Source organism: Anser brachyrhynchus, assembly GCF_964034855.1.
Source record: "Anser brachyrhynchus genome assembly, chromosome: 3".
In the NCBI taxonomy this organism is placed as follows: Eukaryota; Metazoa; Chordata; class Aves; order Anseriformes; family Anatidae; genus Anser; species Anser brachyrhynchus.
The window spans coordinates 78,546,505-78,561,639 of NC_137696.1; the positions used below are offsets into that span (position 1 = coordinate 78,546,505).

General features: G+C 48.5%; 1 protein-coding gene across 8 annotated transcripts in view; it reads right to left on the reverse strand.

The window, feature by feature from the left end:
- The window catches only part of PRDM1 (PR/SET domain 1), a 111,396-nt gene that overhangs the window by 16,759 nt on the left and 79,502 nt on the right, over nt 1–15,135 (reverse strand). For 5 of the 8 annotated variants that reach the window (XM_080586976.1, XM_080586975.1, XM_080586977.1 and 2 more), the window contains one exon: nt 6,377–6,625. In XM_080586976.1, coding sequence (XP_080443102.1) covers nt 6,377–6,559 — 183 coding nt within the window. In that variant the 5' untranslated portion in view covers nt 6,560–6,625. The other 3 variants (XM_080586974.1, XM_080586979.1, XM_080586980.1) reach the window with 3 other exon arrangements.

Here is a 15,135-nt window from a genome sequence, read left to right on the forward strand (position 1 = left end):
GAACTATCAATCACTTCACAGCTACCACAGCCAACTATTCTAGTAAGTTAGGAATTGGAATGACTGCCCCTCCAGGTCAAAATGAAACCTCCCCCCCCCCCCCCCCCAGCTCCCTTTCACTCTGTACCCTTCCTGATAGCTAAAAGGAGAACAACAAAAAAAGACCTACAATCCTCTCATCAGCGGTGGCATACAAAACAGAATACGAAATGGCTTTGGGACATGTACTCACAGATCACCCTCTTTTATAAAAAGGAGGCAGCAGTTCCGGTAACACATGTCAAGTGGGTTTGGTCAAAAAGGCGTAAGGGTTTTGATGAAAATGCTCCACTATGCTAGGTCTAAGAAATGTACTCTAGTTGTTCAGCTTCCTTCTTGACAGTAATTATACCAAAAAAAGTCACTGACCACAAATCAGGAAGCAATTCATCATTATTCAGAAGAACGTGCCTTAGAGTAACCCTTTGCAAAACACTGCTGAGTTATTGGTTTTGTCTCTCTCTGTTCCTCAGCAATCTTCTTAAATTTAATATAGCCAAAGAATGTTTAAAAACCAGCAATTCTGTAAACCAAAAAACCCAAGACTTTGCAAGATCAATCCTGCTTCTCGGACGGGGATAAAAAGGAAGGTAAAAAGCCCATTAATTCAGTATTGTAACAAAACTTCTATGGCAAAATGTATCAATCATGTTCCCTTCACACATCTTGCCACTTAAAAATTGTCTTTTCACTCATTGGGATCTCAGAACAAGACAGTAATAGCAGAGGTTGTTGATAAACACTGAGAATGGGGATTACTGCTGTCTGTACTCAGCAAGGAATCAAGGTTCTTACCAAAGCAGATTAGCAGGCACCAAACCCTGCAGATAGCTCACTTCTGTGAGCTTTTATTTTCTTTGTAACAGCCCATCGTGGCAAAGGACAGTAAAAACCTTGGGCTGTAGGCACCACTTCACAAATTAGCTGAGCCCTGTGATTTTCTCATGCTACATTTTCTTCTGTTGTCTCACCTTCGGTGTGAGAGAGGAAGAGAGACAGAGAAATACTTGTCTGTGTACTGGTTAAGCTTAAAAATCCCAGTAAACAACTAGTGCCCAGCATAATTTCACGTTAGATGTCAAAATAAAGGGAACAAATAACAGCCACAGCATCAAGGAGATAATCCACCCGGAAACAGATTGCTGGGTGTATGTGGTGTGGTTGTTGTTTGTGCTTGTCTGTGTTTTAACATGTGTTTCAGAACACCACACCAAAAAAATAACGTCAACAGTAGAGGTAGTTAAATGCTCCATTGATCTGTGCATCTGGACTGAAGAGAGAGAAAAGGGACTTCCAGAAATTTTCCTACACCTACCACAAGCTGAAACAAGCTCAGTGGCTCAGTTTTATTTTTGTCTTGCTTGTGCATTTCTCATAGAGAGCTGAAAAAGGCAGATGTTCTTCTCATCTTCCCCATATATCTTCATTTACATCCATCTGGCCTCTCAAGAAAAGTTCACAACCAAGCTACAGCACACCCTACCAGTTTGACTGCAAGGTAGCCTGAGTCTCTTTTCACGGTTTTAAAATATCTTGCCCTTAATTAAAATGACTTTAATGAAATTCTCAGAATCTCTAGAAGTCACTCCTTGAACTAGTCAACTTGAAACACTCGCTGTGCACTGGTGGCTCTGACACAGCAGATACTTTTTGATATCCACCTTAGATACAGCGTTTGCTTCTCCCCTGGTGCGGCAGAACATGAAGGCAGCTTCTCACCCCGTACCTATCAGAAGGGTGTTTTGGCAGAAGATGTTCTGGGTGCTTTGTTAAACCGGTCTAAAGCTGCCCAGCTGAGTTTTAACCACGGGTTGCCTTCTGATCAGTGATTCTTGGCCTCTGCTGTGTCCCCAGGAGCTCAGCCACTGTGTTTGAGGAGGGCTACCCTCCAGGAGAGGGGCACCATCAGTGCCAAATCAGCGGCTGGTTCCACGCCACCATCAGACCCCCTGCTCAGGCAAAAAGGGGCTCCTGCCCCACTGTGGTGGCTTCGGGGGCTGCTCAACAGGAGCCCGCGAAGTACAGAGCTGCCGAGGGCTGTAGGCAGAGCAGCGAAGGAGCCCCACATCAAGCCTGAGGGGAAGCTGGCTCCCGGCTGCCGACAAGCCATCGCAGAGAGGCATTTCAGACTTGTGTCCACCAGGTGTCCTTCAGCACATTTCTCCCTCTCTGATGAGACCTTGTGAAACAGTCTCAAGGCAGGGAACCACAGAGGAGCGTGGCCTGAGCTCTCCCTGCGCAAATAAAAGCCTACTGCCCTTATGCAGCCTCTGCAAGCGTGCCGTGCCTGAGCCACGCAGGAAAGGAGCACGATGCTATTTGCAGAACAACATCTTCTCTACCTGCAAACACTTATCCCCTCTCTCCTCAAGCTACAGCCACTTGAAAACTTTTAGCACTCCCACAAGCGGGCCTCTGACACTTTTCTCCTTTCACTACAACATCATTTGTACCACGAAGGTTAAATCAAACCCGAGCATCACCACGTTTAACACCAGCTCCCGGTGCTGCGGGACGGGGATGCACAGCAGGGACCCACGCTGGCAAGGGGCTGCCCACGGTGGGAAGAAACAGCGGCTGCACCCTGATGAGGGGCTGCAGGGAAGGAACCCGGTACGTGGGGGCACGGGGGCTGTGTGGCAGGGAGCACCCAGCCCAGGGACCGCCGCGTCCCTGGAACTGACCAGGGTCCTAATGCAGCGCCGGGGGCCGAGCCGCCGCGCCGGCCACCAGCCCTCCTGCTGAGACATTTCGATGCTCCCGTGCTTCGTCCGACCCCATGGGAGCCCTTCCAGGGGATGCTTTATGGGCAGCGCTGACCTCCCTGCCGTCTCAGCATATCTGTCTTCATCAGTGGGGTGGGTTGCATGGGTTGCAGCGCGCATCCCGACCAGCCCGCAGCTCTCGGACGAGAGAGTGGGTCTGAGTCTGAATTCGGTATTAAAAAGCACTTTAAGAGACCAACACTCCTACATCTTTGTGTGGAGTGAGGGCACTGGAAGTAAACAACAACTCCTATGAATTCTGAAAGAGGAGGATGTTTTGCAATGGGGCCAATAAATTGCTTTAAAAATAACAAGAACAAAAGAGTGAAATAAACCTTACTGGCTTCAGTGCACTGTGAACTAACAGTATTTTCCAAATGTAAATCAGGGCAGGCCATCGTGTGCCCTGGAACAACACAGATTTTTCTTCACTATGAGATTTACAGCTGCATAAGCCCACATAAATTCAACCCCTTCACTCAGCTAGCACTTTTCTAAAAGGGATGCCATGAGAGGAAATGTTTCCAGACTGCTTCCTCTCTGATTGTATATTAAAGAAATAAAATAAAAGCTGTGCACGAGAGCAAGTCTCTGAGGTCACACGGGTACACTTGGCAACAGTTCCAAATCACCGCTTCAGAATTCAGCGTCCATCCCTTATCAGAGGAACGCAACAAGTCATGGGTTTGCCGAGATAGGTTTCTCCCTGTCAAACTCACGGACCAGGATGGGGCACTAACAGCCTTCAAGAGAGCAGAATAACTGGCGTTTGGTGTCAAGAAGGGCTGTTTGCTCTCTAAGGACTGAGACCAAAGGGAAAAATTATCCAAAAAAAAAAAAAGCTTCTAAATGTTCACATGAAAAGGATTATTCACATACGGCCTGCTAGAGTGTGATTTTGGCACCGTGTTTCATCATTTTTTGTCAACTGCGAGAACTGAAGCAAAGATAAATAATTCACGCATAGAAATAAATAAATGCCTTCACGTAAATCTAGCAGCCTAAAATGTTACAAGCAGTAGTAATTCATTTTTCAAAATGCTGACACATACTGTGAACTCATAATGAAAAATGTGTCCTTCAGAAAAATCCCCGATCAAGATCCAAGAATAAACAAGAGTATGATGTGTCACGGACTCCCTTGCAAATTCAGTAAACCTTTACAGAGGCGCTACTTGCTTGACAAAGCATGCAAGGAAAAGAAACACAGAATGCAACCCTCCCCAAACAACAGCAGTTGTACTTCCTCCCTCCTAGGCAGGCACGCAGTACTTTTCCTACTCCAAATGGAGATATTGTGCTAATCATGACAGCCTTAGCAGTCCATGATCTAATCATGACAGCATTTAGCATTTCACAAGCGATGTATTATATACGTTTTTGTCAATAAATTGACTCAGCATTTAAAACTCTCAGCCAGATGAAGCCACAGTTCCCCCGAAAGTTAACAATGAAGACAGCTCACATCTGAAATCCACTGGCGAACACGCACGCATGCATCCCCCGAAGTCTTACCTCATCCTGTTGCGAGTGAAAAAAACCCACCCTATCGGGCTGTCAGGACACCAGTGGTTTTCCATGAGGTCAAAACCAGGATCAGGCTCCCTCTCTGACCCCACAAATGCCAGTGTGTAAGCACAACACACACCCAGCCCCAATCCCACTGAACAAAATCAAACTTGTAAGGCAGATAGAAAAAAATCACGCTTCAGGTCAGGAGTTGCAAGAAGACAAAAGGGTTATGCCATTTGCAGCTATCTCACCCCACAGACAAGCAGCAGACGAGTGACCTGTCCATACACTTACAGCATGGGAGCTTTCACGTTAAAAAAAAAAAAGAAAAAAGGAAAGAAAAAGGGTCTTTCTTTCAGGGCTATATTAGAAATTGCCAGGGCTCAGAAGTTGCTATTGCTCCTGACGGTAGGTGCTACTCGGTGCAAATAAACGAGCACGGGGAACTTGGGAGAACAAAAGGAGGATGTCCTATATTCAGACTCCCACTAGCAAGGAGCTGTACGGGTCACACTTGACAAGGCAGAAGTAGGAATCTCTCAACAACTTTTCTTTCCCCCCACCTCCTATACGGAGATCATAGCAATCCTCCCACCCTGATTCAGCCAGCTGAGCTACAGTGCGAGGAAATTGCACACTGGTATTTCCAAACACACCACTGGGAATTTTGAAAGCTCCTCGGACACCCACCGCCGCGGCAGCAGAACCAGAGCCAGAAGCCCGAGCAGCCAGCCTGTTCCCGGACGGCTGCCCGGACAGCCCAGAGCTCGCTCTGCATCGCACGCGGAGCTGCAGCTTTCTCTCCCCCCAAAAGTAAGGCCTGTCTCCCGATGCAAAAAGGCAAAACAAGGTTGGCGCTTTTTTTTTTGGGAGCGCGTCCTCCCTCTGCCAAGTTCTGCGGGGCAGGGCAGGGCAGATGTGAAGAGAAGAGTGATTTTACATGGGAATTTAGCTCTAACCTCTTAGCAATACTTCCAGGCATCATATGAGGCGCTGCCAAGCTAAATTCCGAGGTGCCAATACCCTCCAGCCGGGGGTCCGGCCCTATTTCTGTCTGCAGGATTAAACAAGTACCTGCTCTGGAAGGAAATATTTGATAGGCACAGATGAGTGTACCTCTTCTTTTCAGCTCTGTGGTCAGTGTGTTTAGCCAAAGTAGAAGCACAGGTAATAGCTGCTATACCACAAGTCTCAGCACAAGGAGAAATGAAGGGTTGTCCCTTGGGTTATTACCCTGCCGAACATCACACCTAGCTATAATAGCTACTCTATATGAAGGAGTAAACACAAAACCAAATTGCTCATCCGGGCTCATTTCTTTCCAGCCCTTCTGAAACAACAACAAAGAATGTACCCACTCCAGGGACGAGGATAGGACGGACTCGCACGGCCAGCTACCAGTGAAGATACTGTCCCAGATAAACACAAGTTAATTTAAGCTACGGCCATCCTGCTGTCAAACTTGCAGCAGTTCTACCATCACTTCCTTAATCGATATGCCGGTGTTTTTAAGAATTTAGGAAGTCGGGAACACGGCAAGCTCATGAAAAGAATAAAGCAATTTCATAACCAAAGGGAAAACAAAAAGAAATAATTAAACACATTTCCAGGAATTTGTTTTTTTTCCCTCTACTTTTTTTTTAAAGCTATTTATTGGACAACCGAGGCACTTTAATCTCTGAGCCAGAGGCAATGAATGGTCCTGGCAAACAGCAGTCTAGAAATTGGCACAGAGAACTGCCCCACAGTTTAAATATGCTTATTCAGATGCTGCTCAAATTGTGTGAAAATTTAACTGTTTGCGAATTGGTACAGACCCGGCTTGAGGGACAGGCTGGCTGCGAGTTCCAATGAAAATACTACAGGACAGATGACCAGTTCGCAGGTTCTTAAAAGCAATATGAGGGTCCCGTCTGAAAAGTCGGTGGGCAGCATTTGTTGGTGGTGGTGGTGCGTGCGTGTGTGCATTAAAGAGTGGAAGCCAGGGTGAGCGCACGCTTTCCAAAGCGCCGTGATTTGGCTCGTCTGACTCCAACCTTCCCCAGAGCATTGCCGCTTACCTCTTTGCAGTTCGATGCGTATTTGAAAGTCAAGTTCCTTGGCAAGGAAGCCTCTGCCTGAGTTAGGGTGCCTCCGTCGGCGCTGGGATCCCATGGGTGGTCGTTTACAATGTACGTGCACTTCTCTTCAAAATCGGCTTCCGTCCACAGAGTCATGTCAGCATCCTCCATGTCCATTTTCATTGTCCACTCTCTCCCTTTCACCAGATTCTTGAAACTCACAGCGTCCGAGCTACACTGTGTAGCAGCCTGGAAAATAAGAAAACAGCCTTTAATCCTCATTGTCCTTCAGTGTTGTGGTTTCCGTTGAGACAGCGTGACTAATACAGTAGTCTGTGACACTTTAAAAGCGTACGCAGGATAGTTGGTACAGTTGAGTAATAGCCAAAAAGCAGTGTAAACTAAGCTGCTCTGACTGAAGCAGCGCCTTAAAATGCCAGCCTCGGTAATAACGAGGAGGGAACGAAAACAAAAGAGGAAAAAATCCCCAGGCTGACAACTGCTTTACCTTTTTCAGAGCCTCTCCTTAATGCCTCAGAGGAAAAAAAAGTACTCCATGCCGAAGAAAACGCGGGGTCATGGCCGCAAGACCACTTAGTTGCCTGTGGAAAGGCTGCCTCAGAAAAGTGTCACAAACAAGGAGAGGAAGAGGAAAGGAGCTGCTGTCTGCGTCTGAATGAAGCTAAAAATGGAAAGCGCATGTTGGAAGAGCGGAACCCAGCCTTGCCTTTTCCAAATGGGGAAGCCTGAACTTTCCCACCGGCTTTCAACACACAAACAACTTTCAAAACAACCTGGCCCCCCCCTCCTCCTCCTCCTGACGTCCCCTTATCCTTTGGCATGGGAGGCTGAGAGAGCCGACATCCTGCCAGCATCACTGCAGCAACAGCCCTTCACAAAGCACTGCAACATATTCCCGGGGACCAAAAAAAAAAAAAAAAAAAGAAAAGAAAAAGAGCCGGGGGGGGGGAATTGAAAAAAAAAAAAAGAGAAAAAAAAAAAGTAAAAAAGTTCTTGTATCCCTTTTGATTTTGACGGCGCCTCCGAGAATTACTCGCTCAAAGCACTGAGTAGGATTCCTCGCAAGATAAATTCCTTCCAGTCCTCCTCCCCTGCCCCTTTCTGGCCGGGGCAAAAGCTGTGCGAGGGCGCACAGCGCCGGGCAGGTAGCAGGACGCCGTATCCGCAAGGTAAATAAAGGACCAAACTCCGTGCCTGCACCGGGAACAGCGAGCAGCCGGGCAGGCGAGCTCTTCCCTTCTTTTCCTGTCCTTTTTTTTTTATTATTTTTTTCTCCTTCTCGGCAAAGGCAGCCAAATTCCCGGCAGGAGGCACGGCGGGGCGAGGAGCTCCCAAAGCCCCCAGCCGGGGGCTGGGGGGCGCCGGGCAAGGGCTGGAGGGGGCCGGGGGCGCTGCCCCCCCGGGGACAGCACCGGCGGCCTCGCAGCGTGCCGAGGCGGGCAGGGCTCCGAGAGAAAATCCCCGGGGAGCCGCCGCCGAGCTCGGGGAGCCGGGACCGGGCTCGTCCCGGCGGGGAGCCGACCCCCGGCCCCCGGTCCCCCCCGGTCCCCCCCGGTCCGGGAAGGGCCGAGCCCGGCGGCGGCTCGGCGGCATCGCGCTGCTTACCGGGGCTGAGTCGGCGAGCGTTTCCCCGCAGAAGCCCACCGTCCGAGGCGAGCCTGGCTCATATCTACCGAGTAAACATTTCTCCTTCCTTCCAGCCGCTGGGTCCCCGGGAGACTGACTCACACCTAGCGCCTCCGCTCCCTGCCGCTCCTCCTCCCGCCGCAGACAGGTGCTGCCCGCCGCGCTCGCTGCTTTTGCCTCTCGGAAACACTGGAGGGCTGAGTGCGACAGCAAAGCTCTCGGCAGCCCGCTCCCCTTCCCTCCCTGCCCCGGCTTCCCAATGAGCCGCCCGGCTGGTGCGCCGCCGGCCGCCCGCGGGAGGTGGGGCGATACCTGCAGCCCCAGCCCTCGGCGCCGAGCCGGGCAAACGCGGATCGCTTTGCTCCTTTTGCCCCTTTTTCGGAGGTTTTTTGCTCTTTTTTTTTTTTTTTTTGCCCGGCCAGCAGGACCGCACGGCAGGGGAGAGCCGGGCGCCGCCGCTGCTTTTGCCACGCGGGGACCCCTTCCCCACGCGGGGACCCCTTCCCCACGCGGGGACCCCTTCCCCACGCGGGGACCCCTTCCCCACACGGGGACACCCCTTTTATTGCCAGACATTCATTTTTTTTTCCCGTGCTGTTTGAAGCTCACAGCCCCAAAGGTCCCCGTCCCCCCCCCCCCCCCCCCCCCCCCCGCCTTTAAGTATACAGGATGCTCTAAAAATTGCACCTCCAAATGCCTTCTAGGTTACAGAGCGAGGGTTTGAAACTCTGATTTAAAGCCCCTACTGTCAAATCTGAGAGATTACAGAGCTTTGATATGCCCATTCCAGGAGTCTCGTTGTTTTGATTTTATGCCTTTCTAGACCCTCCTTCTAATCAACGTTTGTGAAAGGGATGAGGAAAAACCCCTCCGTTTCTTCCTTTAAATAAAATCTCCCTCTCCCAACATAACAACAGGGAAGCTCGGGAGAGAAAGACAAAGCAGGCGGCATTTTAAAACTTGACACCTCTTTTGCAGTGTGATAAAAAGAAAAAAAGAAAACCAGCACTGGTCCTTGTGAAAGGCAACAGGCAAGGGATGATCTGGGAGCATGCTGGCCGTGGAAGGAGGGGTGGTATAGTAATTAGCGGACCCTGAACCCCATTTCTTCCTCCGACCCAAGTCAGCATGTTGGCTGAAGGAAGGACATCCTGTGATGATGGCATACAATGTCCTGTTTGTTTATTATTAAGAGCATTCCTGCTTCTCATTACACAACAACCAGATGCCTTACTTCCTTCAGTGGTCCTGTCCCTTCAGTGAGGAATCCTCCAGCCCAGAGGAACAATGATGCACAACTCCATTTATAGCCATCCACAGCCCACTGCAAACACGAGCTGGTTCACCCAAAGGCAACTCTCCTCCTTTGCCTTCTCGTATCACGTCTGCAAACATATTTCTCACTGCTTCCCCAACACTTTGTTTCACATTCCTCTTCTAAACAAACGCACGCTTCTATTTTGGGGTGATCGGGACGTTATGCGTTTCTTTACAGGAAAAAGAAAGAAGGGAAAAGCACGTTTTACGCAGCCGGATGCCTGTCAGTGTCTCTGACAGGTGTACACACATCCCTTTCCCTTAACCTGCTCCTCCTCCCCCTGATAAAAAGACGGGCGAAAAGGATTTACTTGCCATTTTTGGCCTGCGATGCCGAGAATAGTATATCTGGGTAAAGACCTTCCGAAGGCTCTAGCACAGGAGGGCTCGTGGCAGCAGACATAAGTAGGGCAACTGCTCGCAAGCGAGTGTCCTGGCTTAACTTCCACCCCTGCGCAATTCCACAAGAGAGGTGGCCCGAGCGCTGGGCTGCGGGATAGAAACGTAATTGGATATACACAGTAAAACCGAGGCACATCCAAAACGAGGTCTAGGAAGGCTCTGAAGTAGGAAGAACCATTCATTAAAGGAGAGAAATCCGGCCTACTTGATTGGGTTAATTAACTGATGCTGAGTCACACCGCATAGAACAGAAAAACAATGTAGTCATACTGAAGGTGATTATTTTACCAAAAAATAGTCTCACTTTGAGAGGCAGCTGTTTCAGAGCTTTTCACTTCCCTGTTAGCTTGAAAAAAGAAAGGGGGGGCAAGAAGAAAAAAAAAAAAAAAAGGGTTGATGCGTTTCCTTCAGAGCCTGATCTTCTTAATATGAAGGAAAGCTGGAGAAAAGCAAATCTCTCTTTCAAGGAACTGAGAATGCTTTTGGGGCCGGAGGAGAAGAGGAGGCAGAGAACAGATCAGATCATATGAGGCGAAATATCCATCAGGACGACAGGAGGATGCCAATATCGCAGGTCAGTACGGATCTCTCCCCAGGGCCAGGGGAGGCGAGTGCAGCCCGTGCAGCGCACGGACTTCAAATAACTCCGTGGCACACTCTGAGGCTAGCCCGAAATTAGCTCCAGGTGTTTCAGCGAAGCCAAGAGCAGCCTGAGCCCAGAACTACAGTGGTGCAGAAGGGATTTCGCTGGCACGCAGGGCTAGCCTAGCGGTGTCTGATCTGGAATAAAAGTGAGTTTATCAAGAAAGAAGAGACAGAAACAAATTGCTAAGAATGTGTGCCGAAGTCAGAATCATAAAAGAACCTCTGCTATTAAAGAAATATATAGATTGACCTTCTGACCTTCCTCCTTAACAGAGAAACATAAAAAGACGCCCTACTCAACCAGCAGTTTTCTGCTCTTTTATAAAAATCTTTCATACCAGTAGCTGCTATTGTCTGGAATGTGCAATCTCAAAATGTTGTTCATTTCAGAAAAGAACATTTTTAGTCACATTTTCATTTTTTCCTTCTCGCTCATAGAAAACCTCAATTACCTTATTAATCAGCATTTCTTAGGCAGCTCTCTCTGCAGCAGCTTTCAGCCTGGCAACAAATCATGAATGGCCCTAACAGCTCTGATCTCAGAAATCCCCATCCATTTCCTTTGATGCTATCACCACTTCAGCTCAACAACAAGCCAGCGCGCCTCAGCCTCAGCTGCTGCTGCTGCTGCTGTTCTCCCTGCGCCTGCGAGAGCTGTAATTGTGAGGGGAAGAAGGAGGGAAGGGAGCTGGCTCTAATAGATGAAACTGCTTCAGAAAGTCGGAGGGGAGATAAAATGCACACGAGAGATTAAAGCGCAGTCTCATTTTCACATCCTCCCCTTCCCCTTCCCCAAACAAGGTCAGTGGCAGATTGACCACATCAAGGGTAACTACCAGACCCACCCCCCTTTCCCACTTCCTGCATGTAGGCATCCTTGTGCTGGTAAACATTTGGGGACCAGTTGTGGTCATTACTCGGGGAAGGTACACGATGTAGTCGCACGACTGCACATCTTTCAAAAGCCAACTGAGAAAGAAAACTCGCAGCAGAGCCTCTTTCAAGTTGTGCTGAGATACGCTCACGTTTCGGGGCCGCGGTTCTGAAAACGTGGCCACTGCCAGAGCCCAGGGAAAGACACCCAGCACATCCCAGAGACTGTGCGACGGGATGAGTTGCAGCCTTCTCACACGGTGGCCTGACCTTTGCAAAACACAGCCTATAGGCTTCAGATATGATCTCAGAGGCTTTGTATGCCCTGGACTACTCCAGCATGGGACTGCCTATAAGGAGAGAAATTAAAATTACGCTTGAATCTACATGAAGGTTTTTGCAAGGGCATTTGGGGTGGTGTATGTTGTAGCCAGGAGGCTTTTGAATTAGTACATGCAGCTTTCAGGGACTGCCTTTAATTACAGAGCACCCTGGTCATTGCCTCCTAGCACTTCCAAATGCCTTTACGTTTATTTTTGTCTCTGCCATGCAATAGCATGAGCAGATCTTTTGGCTGCACTGTCAGCTACTGCCTAGTGCAAGCCTTGGTGGCTCCTTTGATTTCACTGTTCTTTTAACCTCTACGGAAATTTTCCTTAAAAAGAGAAAAAAAGGAGCTGAACTAAAATACCATATCCCTTTCTGTTTCCAGCTAGGCCGTATTAAAATACTGTTCAGATGACTTCTGAATAAGCCCAAACCGCCCTCCCCGAATGGAAAAAACAGCCTTGCAGCACGCAGAAGCGAGAAGTAAACTTCAGCCATTTCCTCTTGTTGAGGCTCGCGTTTGAGGAAAAGGAGCTGAGGCTGTCTGGGCATGCTATCAGGAGGGTGAGAAGTCACCGTGAGAAGTTGGGCTTCTCGTTGCTGTGAACACAGCCAGGCAGCAAAGACGAAACAGTGTGAAGCCACTCGCCCTTGTTTCCCAGGAGGCAAGCTGGGGTGAAGGTATTGAGAAACCACCAGCAGCAGCTTTGTCATTGCACTATTTTTTATTTTTTTTTTCTTCAAAGAGTAGGAGAAGGCAACAGACTTCAGGGTCTGGAAGAGGAGAATTGACTAATGTAAGGAGCCTTCTCCCTGACCTTTCTGAGAAGGGAAATGCCTCACAGTGATGACCACAGATGGTCTCCTTTTGGTGACCAGCAGCCTTCCCATCACACTTGGGAGTAATAGTGGTCTTGGGAGAGTAGGGATGACAGCCAGGAGCCCACACAACAACACTTGTGTTGTCTTTATGTGTTTCTATCAACTCAGATTTATACTGGACGAGAAAACACGAGCACAAAAATCTACCTTCCAAATTTTTGAATATTCTGCCTGTAGCAACCGAACCCGTGGGAAAATGAATTAAAACAGCCTGGCCCATTCCAACCACTTACCAACCTCACTGGTGTCAGAGCACAAGCCTGATAAAGGAGGTGTGTTTTGGGAAATTTTCCTAATTTCCACGTGTTATGGAGGAGGGATGGGATGCTATACGTGCATATATGTATTAGAAGAGTCACTCCTATGAGTATGTCAGACTTGTCAGCCCTGCACCCACCTCACAGCAATCTGAAGTAACAAAGCCAGCTCAGAATTAATTGCAAGAACTCAACTCGCCTGCCTCTTCCCAACCTGACGTTCCTGACACTTTTTGGGGTTTCCTATCCTCATTTGAACCATGGTGAACCATGGTGAAACTTCAGACTCTGTCCCTGCACCGTTCTGGTTTCATTTCAAGTGCTCCCCAGGCTGCTGGGCTGCGTGGAGCTGGTGAGCACAGCTGAAGCAGGGTGAGATCCATGGGTGGAGGAACCACGCCACTCTTCTCAGACAAAGGACTGGCCATGGAGCACATTTCAAAACAGATTAACGAAAACAACAGCTCCGCACCATGACAAAGTGCATACGGTGGAAATGAAAATATTTATCCACGGATTATCACGGACCCAGCAATGCTGCTACCACGCACCTAGGACCACAGGATTCAAAAGAGTGACAGCACGTCACTGGTTAGGGAATTTGGCTGGGACGGGCAGACTGACCACACTTTAAGCTTCTCAGAGTACAGTTGTCATTTCTCCACCTTTCCTAGCCCACAGTGGTGAAATAACAGTCTTTTCATACCTGTGTGTTGCGTGGGGGAGGGAAGAATTCCTCTGCTATTAAACACCACTTCTCATTAAACAGTTGACACCTTATCCTTCTTTAAATGTTGTAATGTTTACTTTGCAAAACCCAGGAAAGCTTTTAAAATAAAGATAGCCGAGAGATTCTTAAGCCCTGTGTCCTTGCTTATCTGCTCTTTATCAACCCGCTATTGTTTCTGGAGGAGCTTGCTGGGGAAGGTGGAGCAAAGGGGGTTAATGTTCAATAGGTATCTCTCGGCTCCCCTGCAGGAATCGGTGCTGCTGAAAGAAGAGCAGCACTGGGCTCTCGGCTACTTCCTGCAGAATGGGACAAGCCACAGAGAGAAAAAACCTAGGGCTGCAGCTCCTTCTTCTTCTTCTTTTTTTTTTTTTTTTCCCTCTCCCAAAACAACTAGTTTGAAAGAAAGACATTGTCCTTAGGAGAGATAATCCCACAATAGAGAGTCCATTAGAGGTATTAAAGCATTGGCAGCGCCTGATCTACAAGAAGGGCTCTGTCCTGACAATAGACAATTAAAGCTGATAAATCTGCACTACTTGTTGCCGTTCTAATTCCTCGTAATTGTATGCTACTTGTCCCTGCCTCCTGCGTCCAGGGATGAAGCATGCTTCTTTAATCTCCAGAGTACCTGACCTAGTTCCTATGTGGTCTTTTCAGGACCTGTTTTCTTCCCATCTGGACTTCCCTCCTCCTCCTCTCCTTCCCTGCTCCCCTCCCCGAGGCATTAAGAAGAGGTTACGGCAGAGGGCACGGAAAACATCAGCACACAGAACCCGGATCAATAATTCTGGAGCCCCAGACAATGCACTAATCTGCAATAACAGCTAATCATGCTCAATTTGGCACACCAGTGATTAAACTGTACTTTTCATTAGGCTCAACAAGTAGAGCAGACGCACACCGACAATTCAAATCACCCTGTCAGGAAGAGCTGCCAAACTCGTGTGCGCTGCTGTATTTCTGGCTGCTGCATCACCAGTTTTGCCAGACGAGGCGCTTTGTGCGGACTTACACTTTTCCTTTGACGTTTCACGGGCTGCAGCTCTCAGCTACGCTTTCTATGGCAAGCAAGCCCCTGCTTCGCTTTGCTGCCAGGAGCTCTCCCTAGCTGAAGGGCCCAGAGGGTCGCACTATGATGTGCTGGGCAAGATACTGAAAAACGATCATCACCATTACGTGTTTCCTCCTGGTGCTGACAGTGTTCCCGGTTTTGTATTACGTTTCAAAGGTATTTGGTGTTTTTCTCAAATTCCCTTTTTTCTTTTTCTTTTTCTTTTTTTTTTTTTTGTTGTTGGAGAAGGCTGGGAATCCTACTGGTGACAGAACAGAATGATAAAAATGTGCATCACTGGACTTCAAAGATAGAAAACAAATATAATTTACCTTAGATTCACTCATTTTTCATACCAAACCGTCCAGCCAATCTCACAAGACATTTTGAGACTGAAAAATGGATTGGTTTTTCTTTTTTCACCCCTGAACATACAAACAAGCTGCCACCGTGCTCGCTTTAGAAATCTATACGGTTATTAACGCTCACATGCCGCTTTGATAGCGACCCTCCAGTCACCCTCCCAGAACTGGGATCTCACACCAGTTTCTTCTGGTTCCTACTGGACCCAGTGGACCCGTTTCACAAACTGCCCCGCAGTTTACCACAATCTTTCTGTGAAGCAGAG